Source organism: Elgaria multicarinata, chromosome 12, assembly GCF_023053635.1.
Source record: "Elgaria multicarinata webbii isolate HBS135686 ecotype San Diego chromosome 12, rElgMul1.1.pri, whole genome shotgun sequence".
NCBI lineage: Eukaryota > Metazoa > Chordata > Lepidosauria > Squamata > Anguidae > Elgaria > Elgaria multicarinata.
Genome location: NC_086182.1, coordinates 3,975,606 through 4,001,855, shown reverse-complemented (window position 1 = coordinate 4,001,855; position 26,250 = coordinate 3,975,606). Strand labels below are relative to the sequence as shown.

General features: G+C 44.1%; 2 protein-coding genes across 2 annotated transcripts; one reads left to right on the top strand and one right to left on the bottom strand.

Annotated features, from left to right (window-relative positions):
• Positions 1-895: 895 nt before the first annotated feature.
• Positions 896-8,072, bottom strand: GKN2 (gastrokine 2). Its single transcript, XM_063139456.1, has 6 exons — positions 8,028-8,072; positions 6,995-7,051; positions 5,223-5,354; positions 3,996-4,106; positions 2,057-2,210; positions 896-978 (listed from the first exon to the last, which is right to left on the bottom strand). The coding sequence occupies exons 1-6, from the start codon at positions 8,070-8,072 to the stop codon at positions 896-898; spliced, it is 582 nt and encodes a 193-aa protein (XP_062995526.1).
• A 7,346-nt stretch (positions 8,073-15,418) lies between these two features.
• LOC134407585 (gastrokine-1-like) lies at positions 15,419-24,686 on the top strand. Its single transcript, XM_063139455.1, has 5 exons — positions 15,419-15,424; positions 17,140-17,277; positions 19,652-19,762; positions 21,040-21,181; positions 24,592-24,686. The coding sequence occupies exons 1-5, from the start codon at positions 15,419-15,421 to the stop codon at positions 24,684-24,686; spliced, it is 492 nt and encodes a 163-aa protein (XP_062995525.1).
• Positions 24,687-26,250: the final 1,564 nt, after the last annotated feature.

The window sequence follows — 26,250 nt, the reverse complement described above, 5'->3', positions numbered from 1 at the left end:
GCACCTCCTCGTCCAAATCATTAATAAAAATGTTGAAGAGCACTGGGCCCAGGACTGAGCCCTGCGGCATCCCACTCGTTGCCTCTCCCCAGTTTGAGAAGGTTCCATTGATAAGTACTCTTTGAGTCCGATTCTGTAGCCAACTGTGAATCCACCTAATAGTTGTTCCATCCAGCCCACTTTTAGCTAGTTTGTTAATCAGTAAATTGTTAATTAGTGAAGAGAGAACCATCCCCTGTCTTTGGGGTCCAGTAAACAGATAAAGACAATGCTTCAGTGGACCCAGTTGTCTTCATAGATGAGTACTGGTGATTTTGGCTGGCTGGTGCCAACTAGAAACTGCACGTGCCTCTCTTGGTTGGGGGGGAGAGCGAACCAGTGAGACCAAGGCTGTAGCCAGCAAAAGGGCTACTCGCCTGTTTTGCAGCTGCTGGAGGAGCTCATGTTGTTTGATTTGGGGGTGCAGGGGGGGTCTGATGCTGCTTTAAAGACTGGCCCTGTCTACCTGGAGGCCTGCCTGAGGCCCCATTGGCGTGTGTATTTGTAAAAAGCCAAATTTCACAAAAATGCCATATTTCTCTAGTCCCATTTTCTCACCTGGTGCACCCAGTCGGCCAGGGAAGTGCAGATTCCTGGGACCAGACATTCTTCCCCTAGTATATAAGGGGAAGATCTTTTTAAATGACTTGCAAAATTAAACAAGCAAACATGAGGTTTTGAAAGTTGCTTTTCTTTATTTGCAGTTCTTGGGTTGGGTTGCAGCATTCAAGTAAAGCACGAAGGACCTGGAAAAGCTTGAAGAATTGGGAGCGTTTGCAAAGGGAGGCTTAGGGTTAGGAAGCTTCTTCATTGGAAAGAATCTCAAGTGTGGTGCATCTGAAGAGGCTCAGGAGGTCTACAGGTTAATATCTCCACAAATGCTAATGCCCAAAATGCCTAGGAGGCCTGCCTTGGCACAGCCACCGGCATGAATTCCACCTAGATGGGAAACAAGAAACGAAATTGGTTATTGGAACAAAGGAAGAGGGAGGGACTCAGAAAATTCTCTGCACTCAAGTGTTTCAAACAGTTGTTATTATGTGTCTTTCATCTCTTTCGGTTTATATTTGAAATAGGAATGAGTGGAATCCCCAAGATCTGTTCTGGATTGTTTGCTGGATCCCAGATCAGGTCCACCAGAAAACCTAGGTGCTGGATCTAGAATCTGGATCAATGACACCCAGGTGTTTTGCATTAACAAAGGTTTGAGGAAGAAAATGGCTAGAGGTCTTATTTGCAAAGGCGCTATGAAACTAGAACGCATCTCAAGGGTCAGCTTAGTTGCCCCAACTATTTGTGATCTCTTCCATGGTCCTCTTTCTTGCTTTTGATGTGATTATAAGCCAGATATACTTTTGATTTGCAGAGGGAGTATGAGCCTAAGCTAGGGTCCTTGAGCTGGCTTGTGTAGTAATCTAAAGGAAGCATGCTTTTCTGTCATCTAGAAGACACATCTCCTTCATAAGAACATAAGAAGAGCCCTGATGCTGGGTCAGACCAAGGGTCCATCTAGTCCAGCACTCTGTTCACACAGTAGCCAACCAGCTGTCGACCAGGGAACCACAAGCTGTCGACCAGGGAACCTCCCACTCTTGTTCCCCAGCAACTAGTGTATAAAGGTGATAATTCCTACTATTCCATCAAGTGTCTGTGGCCATTGGGGTTGCTACTTGCATTCATACACTTTGTGGGTTTCAGTTGATGGTCCCAGAAGCCTCCAGCTCATGTAAATGGAGGTGATTTCTTAAATAATGATTTCCAGTACAATCTTATACACGTCTACTCAGACCTTAGGCAGACAGCGATAACAAAAACGGGCTATAATGGCTTCAGAAAGTTGCACTGCTGGTTGCATAGATAGTTCAGCAACCATTCTAGGACATCTGACATGCCAGATTGCAGACCTGTTTCAGTCTAGTTTGATCCATCTCTTCATTGTACCTCCCACACATCAACATTCTAGAAGCACTCAGCTCCACATAAAGCAGCACTTGGTTGGATCGTGAATAATACTCACGCTCAGTCCTTTCCACTTTGTAAACAGGCACGTCCCTGCAGAGGTGCTCAATAGAACTCCCAAAAACAAGCCACTCCCTCATTTCTCCGAAGAAAGAGTTACTGGGTTCATATTTCACCCACATGTTTTTGGGGGACAACATCTGGTTCATCATCTAGAAAGAGAACATGTTGAAAAAGCAACCATTTCCAGCAAAGGGGGGGGGGGGGCTTTCTTAGTCTGTTGCAGAAAAACCAACTTCTAGCTTGGGACACCTTAAAGACTGACAAAAGTATGATGGCATCATATGCTTTTATTAGATCAATTGGGCTCTGCTCATGAAAACGTATACTGTAATATCTTTATAAGTCTCGAAGGCAGCCTTCCCCAACCTGGTGTCCTCCAGATGTGTTGGACTATGATGCCTATCATCCCAACTGATTATGGAAGTTGTAGTCTCACACACCAAGTTGGGGAAGGCTACTCTACGATGCCACAGGCCATTTCATTGTTTTTTTCAGGAAGGGAGTCTGAAGAACGGGGCAAACAGTGGGGACAAGAGAGGCCTTGTAGTCAAGATGGGGCCTGGGCTCCCTGGATTGCTTTCATGTTCTGAGTCAGACTCGGAGGCAAAACTGGAAGAAGCTCAATAAAGACAGAGAATGGGGGAGGAAATTCCCCATGACTCTTCAGGAGTCAGAGAGGAATCTTCCCAGGGGCTTATCGAACAGGAGGCTGAGGTTCAGAGACCATCTTCCCCCTCTACCCCTTGGGAATTCAGCTTTTGTTGGAGGAGGGAGCACCGAAATTGGCAGAGACTGCTGCAGGGTTAAGCAGGCAGAGTCGACAGGAGGTGCGAGGCTGTCCACCAGATCGGTAGCATGTCAGAAGTTGGGTCATGAGGACCCTCCCTGAAGGAGAAGCCCAGTAAAAGCCTGTCAGGCATGGTGGGAAACTGCCCATTTAGCTGCTTTGTTTGAATCATTAGGATTAGAGGACAGCTCCTAGCCTTCACAGTTGCTACGGGTATGAAGAGGAGTGGTGTTGTTGTTTTACTGTGGATTGGACAGTCTCTGTTGCCTTGCAGTTTGCTGGGAGGACTTGGAATCCTCACACTTATTGCAAACGAACAAATCCGTTGGTCTGGATGATATCCACCTGAGAGTTCTTAACGAATTGAAATGTGAAACTGCTGATCTTCTAACAATATCTCTAAGATCAGCCTCTCCACCAGAGAACTAGAAAGCAGCATGCATTACCATTTTTTTTAGAAAAGGGATTCAGGTGTGCCATTACATTGTCTATGTTTTTTTTTAAAAAAGAGGAAGGTTATCAGCAGTGGGGCCAAAACCACCCAATGAGTTCTATAGGAAGTTCCAGTTCCATTAAAACCATCCTTTCTCCCAAGATGGGGTGATGTCAGGGAACTGATGTTCCCATCTTGGGCTTATTCTTGCCAGAGCATCACTGTTTCTCCTTCCAATATTGTGCATAACTGCACAATGTATTTTTAACTGCTGCTGTCTAGAAGCAAAAAAAGATTTGGGAACTGGGATCTGAAATACAAATTTTGAGCATAAACCTATCTTGAAACTTCAGACTGACTAGCTGCTGCTGGCCTTTTTCAGACTGTAACTGTTTCAGCTCTGGCTAAAACTGCCAAAATAACCAACCAGCCCAGCATCAGTCCAGCATCCACATGTGTTCTGCATGGGACATTGTCATACAGCATATCTACTCCACAGACTTAAACTTAAAGTGGTTTCATGGCCACTCCCTCTCTCCAGGGAGTCCTGGGAACTGTAGTTTTGGGAGGAAGGATTATAGATCTCTAACAGAACATTTGGCATCTTCAAAAACCTCCATGTCCCAGGATTCTTTGAGGAAGCCCTGAGAGTTGAGAAATCCAGTATAGAACAGATACACCTTTTGCAACGTCTGGAATGACCTCTGCAGATACCTGTTTCTCATAAGCTAAACGTCCAATTTCTTCCAGCTCTGGAATGTACCCTCTTTCCATCTTCATAACAAAGCAGGCTCGTCGGGAGAACAGCCGGGAGGCAATGTATCCCTGTAAATCACAAAAGCAGATGCATAACAACTGAGCAGCGCCAGGCAAATGTGGGAATGCGGACCCTCCCACTGCTAACGTGAGAATTGGTGTGAGTTTTGTTGGGATTGAGGCTGCCTTGAGAGCCGTTTTTCTGGGTTTGAAAGGTGGGGTACAAATCAAATAAATAAAAAGAAATTAAATGGACATAGGGAGCCATAGGCACAGCAAGGAGGACTCTGAGGCCAATTTAAAATTGGCGAATTCTACAAGAGATGTTTAAGTTCATTGGAATATTGCCACCTTGATAGCTTTTTAGTAGATACAGCCGTGTATAAATGTGAATAGTCAATCAATCAATCCTGCAACCAAGGCTTCATGTTCACCTATTAGCATTTTTCACTCTTAGGCCGTAGACCTAAGGTTTATCCCAGGATCATCCCAGGTTCGTCCCTGCCTGAGCGCTGGATGCCCTGTGTGGCACTTAGATGAACAAGTTTGACCCCAGGACAATCCTGGGATAAACCTTAGGTCTAGCTATGGCCTTAGAAATTAACATGTAACATGAGAGTCAGAAGAGGAGTGACAAAAACGAATGATTTTGAAGAAATATGGAAACAGTTTTTAGATTTTGTATTATTAAAGGGGAGAGGGAAAACACCTCCAGAGGAAGTAATGAGATTTTGGAAATTAGAATAAGATCCTGGGGTTGGGGGAACACGTTAATGTTAATCAATGATTATATTAAATGGAATTAAGTTAAAATATATGTTTATTAAATTGTTTAGTATGTATTATGGGTATAAAAAAAAAAGAAAATAAAAAAATACGGTGGCAGGAAAGCTCCTACACACACCATTAATAACAAAGGCGATAACTGACCAGTAATGCACATCTGGGAAGGCGCATTTCGAGTCACCATTGTTCAAATGAAACAATGTTAGATGCTGCGTCCTTTTACAAGTTCAAAAGCACCTTCATTGGTCGCAAAAGGGGCCTAACTCTGCTCCTTGTGAAACTGGCCCTCCTGGGTCACCAAGTCGAACTCCCTCCATTGTGTCCACATTTGGTAGACTCATAGGGCTCTCTCACGCTCAAAGGGCAAGCGGTTCCGAAGAGCGATAGATTCACACTTACATGTTTGTAGTCAAAAATTGTATCGGAAGAGCAGAGCCCTCCGTACACATGGATGATGGCGATTTTATTCTCATTATCGATGCTCACTGTTTGCTGGACATAATCGCCGTTGCTGCTTGGGATGCTGTAAACCTGAGTATGAAAAAAAGCACACGTTTTAATTTTCATCCCTATAAGGTCAAAAGCAGAGCACACAAGACAAGTGTGTTGCCTGTTGCTTTGGTTTGTTAGTTTCAAAAGTGTAAAATTTGCATTATCTTCCAAAAAAAAATGCAAGGGGTGTGTGTGTCATAATAAATTACAAAAATGCATTAAGTTATAAGACAATAAGCAGAAGTACAAACAGCAGAACACAAACAGTCAAATACACAGAACACCCCACTCCCCCTCTGATTTATTTTTATTTATTTTTAAATACCCCTATTGCAGGATCAGGAATGAATTAAGCACAAACGTCTGCTGATCCTTCCAAGTGGCAGGGTTTTGAATTGCCATCTAAAGGCACTCAGTATAGGGGTCAGGTGGGCCTCCCTGGGGAAAGGGGAGACCTGATAGAGGTGTACAAATTTATCCATGGTGTGGGGAATGTGGAGAGGGAGGCAGGCATTTCTCTTCCTCTCTTAAAATCTAGATCCCAGTGAAGGCATCTCATGAAACTGATTGGCAACAGATAAAAGTAAGGACTTCTTCATATAGCACATAGTTAAACTATGGAATTCATTACCACAAGTTGAAGTGATGGCCACCAATTTGGATGGCTTTAAAAGGGAAGAAGGTTTATCAATGGCTTCTAGTCCTGCTGGCTCAGAGGCAGTAAGCATATATACACCAGTTGCTGGGTAACATGGGCTGTAGGGTGCTGTTGCACCCGTGTCCTACTTTTGGGTTCCTGGTAGACAGCTAGTTGGTCACTTAGAGAATGGAGTGTTGGACTAGATGGACCCCTGGTCTGATCCAGCATAGCTCTACTGATGGCATAGTGTTGGTGCCGCTGCTGTGGAAGCCCCACTCCTGGGGACGTCAGCCAAACTTCAGACAGCTGGTCACACAGAGCAAGAACTCAGGTGCTGAAAGTTGAGTGTGAGAGGACAGATATACTAAGAGAGGCAGTCCTTACACCATTTAGGATTTTAAAGTTAAGAACCAGCACCTTAAACTGGGCTCTGGAATGAACAGGTAACTAGTGAAGAGTGAACAACATTGGAGTACCAATGGACCAGTCCTTGTTAATTATGTGGTGGCTGCATTTTGCACCAGGTGAAGTTTCTGGAAACTTTTTAAGGGCAGCCCCATATAAGGGCATGTTATAATAGTCCAGTCTAGAGATTACTAAAGCAAGCATCACTGCGAGAAGGATGGAGTACTACCTAAAGCTAGTAAAAAAGGCACTTCTCATTACCATCACTATCTCAACATCTAAAAGCAGTGTCTAATCAAGGAACACCTCCAGGCTGTCAACCTGTGTTTTCACACGGAATGAAAACTGTCCTGTGAAGAGGCTGTGAACACCAATGCCCAGATCAGCCAACCCACCGACCAACAGTACTTCTAGATCTAACTTATCTAGATGAAGTTTTATTTCACTTCCCCCAGTTCAGCCCCTCACAGCCGTCACACAGCGTTTTAAGGTTTCCACTGAATGGCAGTTTCAGTCATCAGTGCACTATTAAGACTGTACAATGAAGGAGTGAAATTAGAGCCCATTAAAATCAACACAATCATGTTCTTTCACTTAAATTAATGTCACAGTGAAGCTGAGGTATTCTGTTTACCTGGACATTGGCAAAAACTGGACTCCAGAAGAATCCCACAACCACGATTATTGAAGCCTGGAAAATAAAAGAAAAAAGCAGAGTTATTCGTCAAGTGAAACTAGAGTAGCAAGTTCAGGGCTGCAGAATTGTAAGTCACTCTGCTCATATCTTTGGCTCATGGCTCTGAACTGTAGGTGTGGTGGAGAGTGGGCTGGGGAAGGCGTATGCTACCTTCTGTTGCTCCCATCACCACAGGAAGGCACCAAGAAGGGGTACATGTAGGGGAACTTCCTGGTAGAGTCTGTCCAATGCCAATGAATGGGAGACCACTTGCCATTTGGACGATATCAATGGAGGCTTGATGGCTCCAATGTCAGTGGGGTAGTGAATCCGTTCCGGGTTTCAGTTGGAACCAGTCTAATGGAGAGCTCCTTTAGAGTTCTGGCTGGTTCTGACTGAAACCCGGAGCGGATTCATCACCCTCCAGCCTTCATCAGAGCCTCCAGCCTCTACTGGATGATATGACTAAAGAAACAAAATGCCTTGGGTCGATCACAAGACATCTTTCCACTAACAGCCCTCAAAATCTGATCCTGTGGTTACAGAAATGAATTAATTCCAAACCAATATTCCCCTCCTGAGTAGATTCTGAAGTGACTTTCGTGGAATGTGTGTGCTGGGGAAGGAAAATATCCTTGCATCCACCTACTGAGCAGGCTCAGTAGATGGACGGGATCTGATTTATCCCCAAAGGGTTCTCATCCTTACAAAGACAACCTGCCATAGTATCTAAATATGTTAGGTTTGTTAGGAAGAATGTGTCAAGTATACTCACAAGCTGGTTCATTTTTCTTTCAGATAAGAGGAAGAGGCCAAGAAGCAAATGGAATAAAATTCCAGAGACTTCTAACTTTTATATCTTGCCTGTAGGTGTGGGAAACATTTCACAGAAATATGCCCCTGGTGCTTGGTGACTCCGTATCTATGGGACACGCCATGGTAAATGGATTTATCTGAATTTTGGGCTGTGCAGATAACCACGCCCTGATACCCCCTGAGGATATTTGTCTGCTGTGACAAACTCCAAACACGTCATTTTGCAAATATCAGTTAACCCTTAGCAGAATGCTTAGGCATACTTTCTAGAGTATGAATAGGTGTCTGTTTTTCTGCCTATTACACATTTTGTTTATTGGTAGCAGCGAAAGCAGCAGTTGGTTATGGTGAAATGATGATGGGAATGTTCTGCATCATCACTGAGTAGTGACCAGACCTCAAGGCCTCGTTGGGCTCGTGAGAGGTGCTGGGCCCTGTACTCCACCCCAAATCTGAACTAGGTTGGCCAGGTGTCCTTCTTTACAGAGGGCAGCGCTCTGTTTGAAGGACTGTATGAATACAGTCCTCTATTTTGGAAATGTCCCCTATTTGAAGGGCTGTCTGGTCAAAGTCTGGTTTAAAAAGACCCAGAAGAAGGGAGAGTGGAAGAAGGGGCTTTGAAATTGCCCACCTGGGCAGTGGGCTGAGCAGGCACAGAGAACACCGTGGGGTGGGGTGGCTGTCTTCATGGCGCCGGGTTGCCTCTGCCTCCCTCTTCAACCCCATGCTTTCCAAGGAGGTTGACCCCAGATTGGCCGCGGAGCGACGTTACACAGCAGAAGAATCATGTTGATGTCACTCCTGTTGAAAAAGTCGGGGTAAATCCTCAACTTTTTCAAATTGCAGCACTGCAGGGAAGCCCCATGGTGGCTGCAAACCTACACTTGCATCATCTAACCAACGCGGCGCAGATCCACATCTACCATGGGGCTTTCCTCACATAGAGACAGCCCCCTAGGCACTATACTATGGGATGTACTGTATTTCTAATTAAACTATCTCTAAAATGTGCATTTATTTATTATTTAATCCACCCAAGAATAAACGTTCTCTGGCCAGATTATGAAGTGTTAGGAGACTAAAATGCAATGCAAACAGTTAATAATATAAAATACAATGCAAATATTTGGAAGAATAAGATGCAACACAAAAGAACAAGCAGCACAGGAATAGATAAAGATGTATAAGAACAGCCATGAATATCTAGAATAAGATTTCTAAAATGCCTGGGAGAAAAGAAAGGTCTTTGCCTGGTGTTGAGAAGATAACATTGTAGGAGCCAGGCAAATCTCTTTGGGGAGGACATCCCAAAAGCAGGGGGCCACAACTGAGAAGACATCTGCTTAGCTTCTTTCAGTGGCAGCACCTGCAGGAGGGCCGCTGACGATGACCTAGGGTCCGAACAGGTATATACAGGCGGAAATGCTCCTTTAGATAGTCTAAAGGAACACACACACACACACACACACACACACACACACACACACACACACACACACATGCATATTCACATATGCAAGTGTAATGCAAATTTATGGCCTCTTTTTTGGCGATGAGTAAGTGGCCACTCTACACACACACACACACACAGAATACTGTGTTAAGTACAACGACAATATGGAGGAAAAACACTACTTATCTTAGGGAACATCCTCTTCTGTGTTTTCATGGAAGCAAAAGAGGTCTCTGAGTACAAGCATAGGCGCTCACAGCACATTTCATTAGGGGGTGCATCCAGGGATATATATATATATTTAAAAGGTGAACCTTTATTGAACACTCAGTCATAAAATACATTATATTTATTTGTTTGTTCATTTATGTAACACTGCAGACACTGACGCCCTACGCCGTGTTCAGCTTGCCTGACCGTGGGAGGGCCGTTGCAGGTGAGGGGTGGGGGAATGAGGAGACGAGCCTCAAACCCCAATATTGGTGGGACTTTTTGGTGACATCAGCTGGAGGAGGGGCTTACGAGGTGACATTAGCCTTCCGGGTCCCTCCTCCTGGCCTCTTTGAAGCCTGGCTCCTGGCAGAGAGGCTCCCAGCAGAGAGATTCCTTTTCACTGCTGTTGCTGGGAGCAATGGCCGGCTGTCAGGGGTGGGTGGGTCAGCAGCCGGAGGACCATTCTCGCTGTGCCTGGATTGCCCTCTGGATCTCTGCTTAATGGCCTCCTTAATTTGGGGCTTATTGCTTGAGACATTAGGATGTTCCTGGGCACACCTCGCACACCCCTTGCACACGCCTATGAGTACAAGGGAATGTGTGCCTATGCTACTGACCCTGATCCTGGTCTACCCCCTGTCATCCACACACTGAGCACTGGTGTCACCATAGAGAAGCCCTACATACATGGCCACAATTTTTGAAATGAACTTTAGGTACACTTTTTATTTTAAAGGATCTGGAACAGCAGTAAGCTCTGAGAAGAAAAAGTGGGAACACTCTCTTTCTCTTGTACTCTTTGTCCAGATGGGCAGTAAAATGCAGGGAAGGGAGAAGCATGTGAAGACATGGCAGAAACAAAATACTGTGCTGCAACTATCACCACATGCAGTCCTTACAGTGCACAGCACATTCTCTGTGGTGGTGCCCCATTTATGGCGCTCCCTCCCAGGTGGTATCGGATCTGCCCACACACAGTGGAACTCCTCAAACAAACGTCAAGTTTTCTATTTGTTCAGGCATTTGGACTTTGATTTAAAGTGTATTTAGGTGTGGTCTTAGAGAGATTTTGTCGCTGCTGTTTTACTGTATATTAAGTACTGTGATTTTAAGGGTGCTGATATTTTCAAGGTGCTGATATTTCAGGGGGTTGGACTCGATGGCCTTACAGGCCCCTTCCAACTCTACTATTCTATGATTCTATGATCTTTTATGGCTTTTCAGTATTTCTTCCTGTTAACAGCCCAGTGATCATGTTGTGAACCATTCTGTGGAAGAAGGGCAGGATACAAGAAATAAATAAATAAATGCTGCTGGTATGTCTAGAACATTGTTGGCCCACCAAGGCAGTGAGGCCCTGGCTTGCAGCTCCTTTAGCCTATGTTTTAATCAGGCCTTAATCAGGGATGCTTTTGAAATTCTCCTCAGCCAAATTTCTCCAGGATTTTGGCAGTCAAAATTACCAAGCCTGGTTTCTGAAGTAGAACCAATGTACTAAGAATTCCCCATTGTTCTAGTTTTTATTACAGGCCACGGACACTTTGCCACAGCATCCAGTCTCTTCAGTTCATTCATTTCTCTCCCCAACACACCTCAGTGTGGACTGATAAAACACAGTACACAGCAAACTGAAATGTGATTGTACACACCATTGTATCGAGATTTTTTGTAACCAATGTGAAGAGCACATTTGCGCATTACAAAAACACTGCACAAAAATGATCTTGATGCAATCATACGTGTATGTACATCACTGCATGTTTGCGCAATCTGTTCGGTAGAGGGATGAAAGATGCAAGTGAACTGAAATTCTCCTAGGGGGGATCTACACTACTGCTTTTAAAGCACTTTAAAGCACTTTGAAAACGTTTTGAAACCTGTATATGCAGTGTGTCCTGGGCCCCAACAGTTGTCAAAACTGTTATAAAGTGCTTTAAAGCACTTTAAAGCAGTAGTGTAGATCCCCCCCTAGTTAAACCACAGTTTAGGAGGAGGGGGCACAGGACCGAGAAACAAGAGCAGAGCAAACCAATGTGGAAGAGGGGGGGTGGAATCTGTGGTGAAATCCAAAGACCTGCAAAGTCTGCACCAAACAAGCTAATGCCGGCCAGGTTGGGGGTGGGGGACAGTTTTTTTAAAAAAATGGTTTTCTGTCATCCCCCCACTTTTTTGGCCACACCTTACCCTTTTATTTTTATCCCACTGAAAGGCTTCATTTCCCCACTTTGTTGGGGATATGTCAGAGGAATGGGACAGCTTTAAATCCATCAGATACAAGGCCTCTCATCTGCAACAACATGCCCTCATTTATTTATTTATTGCATTTATATCCTGACTTTTTTCCTCCAAGGAACCCAAGGCGGCATACTTAATCCTCCTCCTCCTCCTCCTCTTCATTTTATCCTCACAACAACAACCCTGTGAGGTAGGTTGGGCTGAGAGTCTGTGACTGGCCCAAAGTCACCCAGTGGGTTTCCATGGCAGAGTGGGGACTAGAACCCGGGTCTCCCAACTCCCAGTCCAACACTCTAGCCACTACACCACACTGGCAAAGGAGCAATGTCACCTAAACAAGGAGGCTGCCAATAGCTGACCATCTCCTCCGCCCACAAACCTCCCGCTCTGTCCAGAAGAGGCAGGGTGCACAATATCCTACGGCCCTTGAGATGACCAGCGGAAGGGACCTGAGGGGACGCTTTCTTTCTTCTGACTGAAGAGAAGAGGATAATAAAGCAATGCGATCTGCCCTGCAGTGTTTGTCTCAAGATATTTCAGTGCACAAGGTATGCAAGGATCCAAATTGAAGGCACCCTTTTGTCAACATGGAGCACAATCTAGCAGGGAGGTTTCTTAACAAATAATTTGATTCTAAGAAAATTTTCCTCTTACACAGTTCTGAGGAATACTGACAGGAGTGGCAATAAAGCTATAAGGGGGCGGGGGTGGAAAGAGGACAGAATCATTCTCACTTTAGGCTCTGGGTCCAATATTATTATTGTTTATTTATTTAAAAACATTTATATCCCGCCCTATATCAATAAGATCTAAAAGTTTATTCCTAAACTGAATGTGGCAACAGGACAACTGACCCCTTTGGAGGGGTTAAAATGTTTGGTTTTGTAAGCTGCTGTATTCTAGCAGCTCAGGATGAGTTTAGAGATGTGGGAGAGACTAATTTGGTTTGCATTTTAGTAAATACTTACCTAATTTCGCACTTTCAAACTAATACGTAATCAGGAATTCCTTCAATATTCTCCAAATTTTGCAATGCAGTTCTCCAATAAAAAAAGTGCATACAAATATATATATATATATATATATATATATATATATATATATACACACACACATTCCATCCATTCAGACCCACTGCACAGGACATCCACAGTGCTCTTCTCTTACACCCACCCACACGGCTCTCACAACCCACCCACACCCAGAGTGATGCTGTTTGAAAGCATGGATGTGGCCCAGTCAGAGCTCTCTTCTCCCCCTGCTTGGGTGGGGAGGGGGCTTCTCTCGCCCCATCTGGCATGGAAGGTGTGGGCAGAAGCTGCTAGAGCCCACGGGCATCGGTTTGGCCATGTCTGGCTTAACAAATGGGTTTCACCTGCTTCTTCATATCAAATTCATGTTTGCTTTAAAATCAGATCATTTCTTAAAGGAAAGAACTTTGCAACTGAACTTAAACCTTGAAATGCAGTAGAAAATAAAGACATCTAATAATTTATTTTTGTCAACCCTGAGCAACAGAGACATTGAAATATTACTTGAGTTTCGACACACCAAGTTTACTAATGGAGCTATGTTTATTTTGTGGGATTAATGCCGTCTTAGTTAAGCATTTTTTTAAAAAATAATATGACCCCTCCTACCCATGCCTTCTTTGTCATCAAATGCTATCAAAAAGTATACTGATTATATCTTTTATCAGCTTCATGTAGCTTATCTGTAGGGTGTCACCCAACTCCCCTGTCAACTGTGTACGTGTCCCAGGAATACTGTGCCAGCTATGAGGGGGAACAATTCCAGTGTGATAAGGGGCCCTATCTCAATGGCCTGTCCACACCTAGTCTTTGGGAACCTAAGTATATAAAGTAGAAGAGTTGAAGTCTGGCTGGTCTTGAGTTCCTTCTAGCAACAAAATGAAGCTGATTGTGAGTATAGACATCTTTAATTTTCTACCAAAAAACCCTAGAGCATAGCCATCTAGCTGGAGATCCAACTTTATCCCTAAATCTTCTTTCTGGATCTCTTTTATCATCACTGACACTTTCCCTGTGTGATATGTTGCTATTATGTCCTATTTACAGACTGAGGAAGGAGGCTGAGAAATGACTCCATGGTACAGTAAAATATTTAAACCAGTTTAAAACTGGCCCAAAGTAACTGGCCCAAAGTCACCAATGAGCTCCATGGCCAAGTGTCCCAGTCCAACAGTGGCCATAGCTAGACCTAAGGTTTATCCCTGGATCGTCCAGGGGTCAAACCTGTTCACCTAGGTGACAAACAGGGGATCCAGTGCTCAGGCAGGGGCGAACCCGGGATGATCCCAGGATAAACCTGAGGTCTAGCGGTGGCCACTGTAAATTTCGAGTCTTACACTGTTCACTGTTAGAATGTTGATATTAGAGTGATATTTGACTGAGAAGAATTCCTAGGATAAATTACAAATCTATTCCCCATAATTTGAGAATTGACATAGAGGTACATGTTCAAATGTTACAAATGAGGGCATAGTGTTCTGCTTGAAACTGCTGCCAGAATCAGTTCCATCACACATAGACCTGGTGAGCTCGCCTGGCACATACATGGTGAGTGCACAGCCATTGAAATAGACATGTTCATATATGTTCATGTATGTTCTTAAGCTGCCATCCAGCACTGGTGAACTTAAGCTCACTGATTTCCAAGGGTTTAAGTGCAACCATGCTGGGCTATTGGTTTTAGGTGTTTCACGAAGATGTTTTTGCTGTGCCATTGTCCTAGAATCATATAATAGCAGAGTTGGAAGGGGCCTACAAGGCCATCAAGTCCAACCCCCTGCTCAATGCAGGAATCCACCCTAAAGCATCCCTGACAGATGGTTGTCCAGCTGCCTCTTGAATGCCTCTAGTGTGGGAGAGCCCACCACCTCCCTAGGGAACTGATTCCATTGTTGTACTGCTCTAACAGTCAGGAAGTTTTTCTTGATGTCCAGCCAGAATCTGGCTTCCTTTAACTTGAGCCCGTGTCCTGCACTCTGGGAGGATCGAGAAGAGATCCTGGCCCTCCTCTGTGTGACAACCTTTTAAGTATTTGAAGAGTGCTATCAGGTCTCCCCTCAATCTTCTCTTCTCCAGGCTAAACATGCCCAGTTCTTTCAGTCTCTCTTCATAGGGCTTTGTTTCCAGACCCCTGATCATGGTTGCCCTCCTCTGAACATGCTCCAGCTTGTCTGCGTCCTTCTTGAATTGTGTATATACTCTAGATGAGGCCTAACCAGGGCTGAATAGAGAGGAACCAGTACCTCACGTGATTTGGAAGCTATATACTTCTATTAATGCAGCCCAAAATAGCATTTGCCTTTCTTGCAGCCATATCGCACTGTTGGCTCATATTCAGCTTGTGATCTACAACAATTCCAAGATTCTTCTCGTTTGTAGTATTGCTGAGCCAAGTATCCCCCATCTTGTAACTGTGCATTTGGTTTCTATTTCCTAGATGTAGAACTTGGCATTTACCCCTATTAAATGTCATTCTGTTGTTTTCAGCCCAGCACTCCAGCCTATCAAGATCACTTTGAAGTTTGTTTCTGTCTCATTCATAGAACTTTTGGCGGATTCCAGATGTTGTTGACTTTCCCTTCTGTGTTTTCCCACCACTTCTTCTGTCTCTTTTCTTACCAGAGAAAATCTGTTATGGAGGTAAAGATGGCATAGCTCCATGATTTCATGGAGAATCTGGAATCAACCTTAATCCATAACATATAAGCGACCCTCGTACACCAACAACCTCCAGTCTTTTTAACAAATGAAAAATTCTTAAGTATGCAAAGTGCTACCAGAGGCATTTTGAATGTCAAAATTTGAAAATTGTTTCCTACATGCAAATTGGAAATTGAGGCATCTCGAGAATCCCTCTAGCTCCACCTCTAGTCTCAAGTAATTTCATATGTACTGGAATCTCAAGTCCGTTTCTAATTTTCAAAACCTAAAAATTAGCTTTTCTTTATCAAGAGCCATTTCATGCTAATATTCTTCTGAATTCCATTTCAGATTCTGACCGCTGCACTTCTGGGAGTTTTACTAGCCTCAGTCTCGGCTGGTGATGTAAGTACTGTGTGGAATTATAGACATTGCTTTCATTAAAATAGTTCAATTCGTTTTTGTTTCTCTTTTCTTTTAGAAACTTGCAGCTGGAAGTGTCTTGGGACTACTTTTATATATCATGCAGATCTTAATTTAAGTTTATGCATATTAGCATTGGGGTGGAATCCCTCCTAATGAGGCAAACCTGTCGTGCTAATGTGAGGGATAAAAAGCACATTGCTTGGAAGACTTGGCAAGTGTGATGCTTGGGCCTTCCTCACTGCTTCCCCCCTGCAAATGGATTTTCTGGCTGTTTTCTATTTATTTCTTAACTGTGCCGCCCGCTTACTCCCTCCCTACTCATACCTGGGCTCTGAGACAGTTTTATTTATTTATTTATTTAATGGACCTTTAAACTGCCATCAACATTAGATGGTTTAAAGGTCCGTGAAATGAATAAACAAACAGACTTCGCACGTGTGATGCCAGCCCTTCCCTGCAAATGCCTGCCTTGCCCCTGCCTTCACAGTAACTGCACAAGCACATGTTTGGGGAATCAAGCATTTTCCAATACAACGGGCAGTTCCACCACAGAGTATCAGTCATTTCTTACAATCCATGTTTCATATGTCTTGGGGTGGTTCAGATCGTGGGCTAAGTGTCCCACCCGCCACCCCCCATTGTGGTCCCTTAGTCCTTCTCTCATGCTCAGTAATGCTGAGGCAGTGTGAATGGGGAGCAGAGAGGCAAAGCACCTCCATAGCTGTCAATCTTGGTGTCTGCAGGGCCCCTTGCTGTCTCCTGGCTGGGTTCCCTGCCGTCCCTTCCTCTGGCCAGAATTGGTCACTTGGTGCACAGACAGCAGCTCCACCTAACTGACCCCCAAGTTTGGAATGCACTGTGGGCTTGGGTCCTGTTCCTCCTTAGAGTTCTTGTCTTTCCCCCTCTTCCTGAGTTCCCTCACCACCTGTGTGTGTTTCTCCCACTTCTTCACTACTGTGTGCGCCTGTCTTTCCCCCTGCTCCGGTTCTTGATCTCTGGCTGGGCTGCCCAATTTGCCAGATTTGGAGTGATGGTAAAATGTGGGTCCAAACCTTCCATGCAGCGCTCTTCCAAAATACTTACGAACTCTGAAAGATGCTTGAGGCTGAACTCTGGAAGCCTGCCTGAGAGCTGGCTGCACAAGACCCACAAGTGGTCCACCGTTTGTTATATTTTGTGCTTTTAAGAGCAGTCATTTGCAGGGTTTTAAAAACCTGGGACACTTGAAAAATCTGGAACCCTTCAATCCTGATCTTCTTGTTCTTTGTTCCTTGTCTTTTCCTCTCAAGAATGTCAACCAGGTTAACCAGGGAAACGTTGGAGGAAGATCCCACCAGTCTGTGAACATTGACAATAAAAGGAAGGTGGTGAACATTGACAATAATAATGGCTGGAACTCCTGGAACACCATTTGGGATTACCAAACTGTAAGGAGCTTTTTCATTTATTTATAATAACTAGGGACGGGAACATTTCCTCTGTGCTCTTCTTTTTCTGCTCCTCTGGTTTGCTCCGCCCTGCGTTCCATGCCTCCTGAATTCTGGTTTAATTTGCATGTACGCACTTTAGGCATTTATTTTATTTGTACACCCTATTGCAAATTGTTCTGTACAAGTTGAACCTTCCATTTATTTATTTTTTTAAAGTAACTTTCTTTCCTTTCCTTAGGGAAAGTGCCCTAATTAAGACTCTGATCCCGGCACGTACCTAAGTAGACACAGCAGGCCTATAAATATTTTTATTCAGGCTGGCCTTTGGCATATAAACTGGTCTGAAGGTTTTGGGTTTTTTTTAATTGATGCTGCTTTTTTCTTTTGTTGCTGCTGCATTTTTAATTGAGTTAGTTTGTTTTTATGCTATGTTGTAGTTACGATTTTGATTTCATTTCCAGTTTTTATTGTTAGTTGCCTGGAATGCCATTTTTTTGACAGAAAAGGGTATACATTAAATAATTGAATAAATAATAACTAAACAGCAACCTCCATCAGGCCTTTCTACTCATCTGGTACAGACCAGCTTGCATAGCTCCTTAGCAAGTTCTGACTGGTTCTGACTGGTACCTGGAGGGGATTCACCGCCCCACTGACATTGGAGCCCCCAGCCCCTACTGCCTTTATTATGAGTCAACAGGGTGATGTGGCTGCGATAAAGGCAAAGGCAATTTTAGTTTGCATCAATAGAAGCATTGTTTCAAAATCACTGGAAGTGATAGTTCCACTCTATTCTGCGATGGAGAGACGTCATTTTGAAAACTATGTCCAGTTCTGGACAGCACACTTTAAGCAGGGCCGGATCTACACTATTGCTTTAAAGCACTTCATAACAGTTTTATAGTGCTTTAAAGCAGTTAAAGTGCTTTATAACTGTTATAAAGCGCTTTAAAGCAGTAGTGTAGATCCGGCCAAGGATTCAGATAAATTGGAACCAGTTCAGAGAAGGGCAATGAAGATGATCAGGGGACAAGAAACTACCGCATTTCTTCGATTCTAAGACGCCATCGATTGTAAGACGCACACTAATTTCAGTACCACCAACAGAAAAGAAGCTTTCATTCTAAGAAATAATAAACGTACCCGCGATTCTAAGATGCACCCCATTTTTAGAGATGTTTATATGGGGGGGAAGTGTGTCTTAGAATTGAAGAAATACGGTAAGTCCTACAAGGAGAGATTGAAGGAACTGGGGGTCTTCCAAATGCATGGCTCTTAGTGCCACTAATCATACGTGTCCATTGTAAACTGCAAATACAATTGCTATGAAATTTTACACAAGTTGAGGGAAATAGTCACCACGTCCTGCTACCTTCTGTCCACTCCAGTAGGTGGAGACTGAAGCCAGAGCTGTGCCCATCCTTTGCTGTTCCCCCACAAAACACACATTGTTTGCGTTGAGGTGTTTTTGGTTTTGTTGTTCATACCCTTGGAGTTGCACAATTCTGGAAGATCAAAGGTTCATTGCTGAGGCTTTCTTCACCCTGGTAGTTTAAAATTCTTGTAACAAGAGCTATGAAATGGGCAAAATACTGGCAGGTGAACAGCAGGCAGGCGGGCAGGGCATGAAGGGAATGTGGGAGTAAAAAAATAAGCCCCAGCTACATGAATTTTAAACCAGAAAGCATGAAGGACACTACAGCAGTGAACTTCTAATCTTCCAGAGTTGTGCACTTCCTCGGGAATGGACGACGACGACGACGACGACGACGACGACAACAACAACAACAACGTCCATACAAACACCTCATAACTCTCTCTGTGTGTGTATTGGGGAGTGGGTGGACTAACGCAGCAGAGAGACAGGAGACAGTGCATTTAGCTTTGGCAAAGGGAGACATGAAGCCATGAAAACACCCCCACCTCCAGTCATGTTACAGTTCACGTCACAGCCACACCTCCTCAAAACAACACAAACTCCCAGAATCAGGCAACTATGCCACTGGTTCTGGGTTTGTTTGTTTTGCTCAACATGGCAGGCAAGAAAATAATTAACAGCTCTTCCCTGTTGTGAGAAAATATGGGAGAAGCGGGGGCAAGGGGAACACAGAATTATGTGGGAGGCCGGTAGGAGTCTGACAAATTCATGTGCGCAGTCCAGAAAATCCTGAAACCAGGCAAGCTGAAGGCACCCTAAAGCCCTGTCTGAAAAAGCCCTAGGCATGCTTAGCCTTGAGAAGGGAACCTTGAGGGGTGGGTGGGGGTGGTATGATAGCACTCGTCAAGTACTTGAGAGGTTGTCCCACAGAATGGCCGCTCTTCTCTTCTCTTGAGTTATTCATGGCTGACTATTTCTGTTTTGCTTGGACAGGGCTTCATGGCAACCCGGATAATGTCCAAAAAATCCTGTGTTGTTGTCAAAATGAATAAAGCTGTCATACCCGATATTACCACTCTTCCACAAGCCATTAGAGAGAAGCAGGTAAGTCCAAGAAGATCCTTGTTGTATACTGTTGGTCATGGAGTTTGTTCTGAGTTAAGTGACGCAAAATGGAAGAGTTTGGACTCCAGTGATGTGCGTCACTTGGGGCTGCCTTTGAAAAACCATCTGGAAAGTGCAGCTACTGCAGAATGCAGCCACTCAGCTGTTGACTGGGACCAGTTTTTTGGGAGCAAGCAATGCCTTGGTTATGTCAGCTGTATTGGCTTCTGGTCTGTTTCCAGGTGCCATTTATCGCTTCTAAAGCCCAAACTGGTTTGGGACCAGGATACATAAATTGTCTGCACTCATGTGATCCTGCTCAACCACAAACTTCATCTTTGTGTCCTGTTTCCATTGTGTAGTTTTGTGGATATTTTATAGGTTGCTCACCTGTAAGAATTTTAAATTGTTTCTTCTTTGATTGTAGTTTTGTAAGTTTGTTTCTGTTAACTACTTTGCTCAGATTCTTAATAATAATAATGTTCAGGGTGGTGGACTCAGGACAGATAAAAGGAAAAACTTCTTCACACAAAGCAAAGCAGAATTAACCTGTGGAATTTGAACCATGTCAAGTTTGGCCCTTAGAGTGGGGTGTTGTAGGCAGGCAGGCAGGCTAGTTAAAGGTTGCACAAACTATTTCGGTTTGAAGAATTATCTGCACAGTTGCTCTAAACAGCAAGTCACCTTACACACCATTCACAATGTAGCATGTTTAATTTGCAAGATGCTTTTCAGTATCGGCCTAGTAAGTTGCTCTTATTCCCATTTTACAGATGTAGCACTTGTTGGTAGAACATGATTTTCTTGAGTCTATATAGGCTGGCTTCACACAACACTCTAACTCACCATGGATTATTGTCTTGCCTGAATGCAGCACATTTTTCACAAGGTAAGTTAATGTATTGTTCGAATACAGCACGTTTTCTGCAGGTTGGCTTGTTAATCATACAGTGTGGTTTGTTTTTCTCGAACAAGCCATGGCTTGTTGTTGGGTTGTTCAGGATGGTTAACAAGCCATGCCGCAGAGTTAATGAGCAACCCTGCAGAAAACGTCCTGTGTTCAGACAACACAATAACCCAACCTGTGGGAAATGCTCTGCTTTCAGACACCGTGGTTCAGCAACAACCCACCCTGGGTGGGTTAGCATGTTGTGTGAACCTAGCCTATGGCTAAGTGATGTGAAATGAGATCTTTCTGGTACAGCATATTTACTCTGTCCATTGACCCACTGAATCCTGTCTTTTATCCTGCTGTTTTCTTGTTTCCTAATGTTTAGCAAGATCCTACTAAAGGACCTGCCCGCAAAGACATTGCTTACACAGTTTCCCCCAAGAGGATTACTAACTTGAGTCCATATGGGAAGAATATTGAAGCCTTGTGCAAAGGGATTCCATCCTATGCTGCTTATGAAGTTAAAAGTGAGTAACACTTTTTCACAGCTTTTCGTAAACCCAGCGGTGTTTGTGGAATGCAGCGAGAGTCTTTCTGCTTCAGGGGTTTGGAGGGTTGCTGCTCCTCCACCTGTCTTATATAAACAACAGTACAATCCATCAGGAATAAAGTATATGCATGATGATTTAGTTGCCTGTTTGATTTATTAGGTTTCTAGCATTCTTCAAGACAATGTCTTGGATCCAGACCTAGCAATGCTTAGAGCGGACCTATTGAAATAATTGGGGCAAGTTAGGAATGACTCATTTAAGTCTCATTGATTTTACTGGGTCTACCGTAAGCATGACTAGGAGCTCCATCTCAGCAGCGGTTCACCACGTCTGGAATCTAGTGGACTCACATGATGGACTCACGTGATGTCGTCTCTGTCCTGCACCCATTTCACCTCTTTTCCTCCATTTTGCATATTATTTTGGTGCTGGGAAAGTCTGGATTATTTTCCCCAAGTGGATTTAATGTGCCCTTAAGCCTTTGTGTATTGCTGTCCTATTTGGGGCAGTGGAATGGAAGAGCAAACAAGTGAAAGGGAGGTTTCACAGTGCACCACAAACCCACATGGAAAGGACCATTAGCTCAATGTGCTTATGAAATGGAGGTAAAAAACACGGAGGCAAACCAGGGGGGGGGGGGAAATAGGTGTGAAGGAGTGCTAGGTCTCGATCTAACCATGTATAACTAACAAGATTTAAAAACTACAAGGAAAGCAGCAAAAAATAAAACAACCACCACAACAAATGGTATAATAGAATTGGGGATATGACGAATCCTTCTGATTTTTGTTCTCAGGAGCCAAAGTTATAGTTGTGGATTTGTCCCAAATGTAGCAACAACTTTGTGATCAGTAATTTCAGATCTGTGAAAAGAAAGAATGTGGAGATGCAGGGCAACTAAGTTAATTCCCTCAAACGGTGAAGAGAAAATAATTGACCCGCATCTGGTATGACAGATGAACTGTTTTTAACTGTTGTAAACCGCCCAGAGAGCTTCGGCTATGGGGCGGTATATAAATGTAATAAATAACTAAGTATAAATAGACAGCAAGCCAGAGTGACTATCTGAATGGAGACGTTAATAAGAAACAGCCTAGCAGCATCCCAAGGAAGTGCTATAAGCAAGTTAGCTATTTGAATGAGAGGACGCTGAACAATAGCAATGAGGGGGTGTCTTGACGAGGGTGCATTAGCACTGCGACCCACCCCACATTTGACCTCCTTGGGGGTAATCCCCACACCAAGGAGCGAGCGTGGGTTTTGTAGTCATTAATGGGAGGGGACTTGTGTGCGACTTGAACAGCGGCAGAGCCAAGCTGTACTGTAGCCGCGGCCCTCTTGTTTTCATTTGCCGGGCAGATCCAGTGAGGAAGCTGAAGGAATGAGCGAGGAGGAGGCACCATTGACGTCGCGGCTGGTGTTCAGCGTAGGTGGCCTTCTCCCCACACTGGAGGAGGTGCAGAGGCAGCCATTCAGCTCGATGGCCCGCTCCCTCCTTCCTGTCTGGCTGATGGCGACCAATCAGGCGTTGCCATCAGCCAGCCACGCCTCCATTGCAACACGAGTGCAAGGCGACAGACGAAGATGCGCTGTCGTTGCCATGCGTCAAAGAAAAAAGTCAGGGTAGGTCCCTGACTTTTTAAAACTGGAGCTTCGGGGGAATGCCCTGGGATGGCTCCGTGGTGGCTGCTGCGTCAAAGGAAGCCAGATTCCAGCTAGACATCAGAAAAAACTTCCTGACTGTTAGAGCAGTATGACAATGAAACCAGTTACCTAGGGAGGTTGTGGGCTCTCTCACACTAGAGGCATTCAAGAGGCAGCTGGACAAGCATCTGTCAGGGATGCTTTAGGGTGGATTCCTGCATTGAGCAGGGGGTTGGACTCGATGGCCTTGTAGGCCCCTTCCAACTCTGCTATTCTATGATTCTAAGATTCTATGATGTAAAGGACACAGCGCAACTGTGGATCCATCCCGGGGCTATCCCCGCGTCAAGACATGCCCCCGGTCAGACAATTGCACGTTAGCTATGACCAAAACTAACATGCAAAATTGCAATTTTGAAAATCCTTCTCTGACAAAAAATCTACTGTTGCCAATAAGTGTCCTGAACATATGATTTCAGATTGTATTTGTAGAAATAATTGGGGATGATTAAATTGCCCTGTACTGGCATAATTGTGACAATTAAATGTTAGTCCAAACGAAACAGTTTCACCGCTCTTCCAGCAAGTGATTAGGACCAGGTTTTGATGGATCTCCACTGGGAGGGGCCACCATGATATTTCTGCAGCCAGTGAGAATCCTCCTTTGTATTCCCTTGCTGTTTGGATTAGCATACATCAGACAGAGCTGAGGACCCTTTGGGCTGCTCATAAAGATGATGATGAAGGAGGAGGAGGAGGAGGAGTCTCTCCCTCTCTGGGTGGTGTCATGATGGTAACGGGGGGGGGGGGAGATGGCAGACACTGGAGCAGCAATGTAGAACATGCTCAGGAGTTCAGTTCTTGAATTTTGCATGCAGACATTTTTGAACAAAGATCAAGGCCAGCCTCCAGCAAAATCCCAAGTCCCATCCACAGCCTCATTATACTGAGTGAAGGAGTGGAGGGTGGGGGTTCAGACTGAAACCCTGAGAGACTGTCTATCCACTGTTCAGCACCATCACTGCATCCTCCCTCCAATACTAGCAGAACCATTCAACAGCAGTCCCACTGATGGGGAAGGCACAGCAGTTAAACGGGAATAAAATCAACCTAAGGTGCAATCCTATGCATGTTTAATTATTAGATTGTAAGCCTATGCGGCAGGGTCTTGCTATTTACTGTTTTACTCTGTACAGCACCATGTACATTGATGGTGCTATATAAATAAATAATAATAATAATAATAATAATAATAATAATAATAATAATAATAATAATGTTTAACAGAAAAGAGGACTACATCTCCCAGCATGCCCCCTCCCATGTTGAGAGCTGTAAGCCTTTTTTTCTGTCTCAACAGGCATACGTAGGATTGTACCTTTAACTAGTTTCTGGGGTAGAGTCAGTGAGGTGTAGTGGCTAAAGTGTTGGACTGGGAGTCGAGAGATCCGGGTTCTAGTCCCCACTGAGCTATGGAAACCCATTGGGTGACTTTGGGCCAGTCACAGACTCTCAGCCCAACCTACCTCACAGGGTTGTTGTGAAGATAAAATATGGAGAGGAGGAGGAGGATTATGTAGGCCACCTTGGGTTCCTTGGAGGAAAAAGGTTGGGATATAAATGCAATAATAAATAAATAAAAAGTTCAGATGCCCCAAAATGCATTGTCCTCTGTCCAAGTGACAAAATTAGTATACTATTACATCAGACTAGTTTGATTATCCCAATTTCTTTCTTTTCAGGACCAAGCTTTCCTTTCTACGGTGGAGACTGTATTGAAGCTAATATCTTATGGATCGTGGGCATCAGCCTTTGTGGAGAAGCATATGGTTATTAAGAAATCTCCAGATTCTGCTACTTGACAGTTTGTCTATTCCTCAGCTAAAGATCTCTTCTGACATTGGATTTTATTCATGTCTTTCTGTTTTTATGCTTGGAGCATAGAAAAATGAGTAGTGTATTAAGATTGATTGCCAATTAAAAATGTGCCTAGAATTAGCAAGTCTGTGTTAATTGTTTATTTGTCATGTTTCTTCCATTTCCTGACTCCAGCCACAATACTGAGAAGTTTTCCTATTTATCCTTTCCTCAAGCCTGTGAGAGAAGGGCCTCCCTCAAGATCACCTAGGAAGCTCCATGGCTAGAAATCTTCTACTTAAACTACAACATTCTTGAAATTCTACCCTGCCAAATTCCCCCTAGATTTGTGGGACTATTTACCTGAGCGGTACTGACAATGTCAGAATCCAAAATTCTTGCAGAATTTTATTTCCAGAATATATGGAACATTTAATATATATTTATGTGAAAAATAATCCAGTAGGTCCAACACAGTCATATTTATCTTCAAAAGAGGAGACTTTCTAAAATGGGGAACTGGTGAAAAGGAAGTTGAAAGGGGGAGTCAAGAGAATTAAATCCCTTCAAAATGTGTTGAGGTTACTCAAAAGTGCAATAATAGAAATGCAACTAAAATGTGTACCACAGATTAGGAAAGGTAGAACAAGTCCAAGAAGTCACCAGCATGGTTAACGAGCAGTACTAAAGGAACTATTTGAGAAAAGAGGGCATTGTTTAGAAAATGGAAGTCTTGCCCAAGTGAGGAAATCAAAAGGGAGCTCAAGCTTGCAAAAAGGTAATGCAAGCAGACAAAAAGAGATGGGGGGGATTTTTTGGAGAGCATATCACTAACAACATCAAGGCCAGCAATAAAGAATTCTTTAAATATATCAGAAGCAGGCTTGATTTCCTTACTCAAGAGTAAATCCCATTGATTTCAATTGCACTTATATCCAAGTCATACTAAAATCCAATGCATGCTTACCTTTGAGCAAACCCCCTTGAACAGAGAGAGACTTACTTCTGAGTAAACAGAGCACTTCTTTCCAGTTGGGTCAAATATTTGCTCGAGGCTCATAATCGTCCCCCAGAAGTGGAGCCACAGAGCTGGTAGTCAACACCTTGACAACAAACACACCTGGGTTTCTTTTCCTTCTCGGAGTAAATAGTGCTCAGCGGACTCACCAGGCATGTCCTCAGTCTCACGCCCCACCAATTACAGAGCCAACACTCAATGCTTCCGTTCTCAGGACATGGGAAGAGGGCAGGGGGCATAGCTGGAGGCTGGGCCACCCCCTTCACTGCACCCTTTCCCCCAAATGCGCCCTAATTGGCCACCTCTGTCCGCTCACCTTTCCCTGCTGGCGGAGACAGCCTAACTGCAAGGCTGCGCTCAGGGCTGGCCTTCGTGCCACACTGATTGGCCGAGCAAGGATGTCATCCCGCTTGCAGAGGGGCTGCCCTGCCTGTTCGGTGCGGAGGGAATTAAAAGAGTTAGAGATTTCTTTAAAAAAAAAAAAACCTGAAATATCAGGGAAAGTGATCAGACTAGTCCTAAAGGG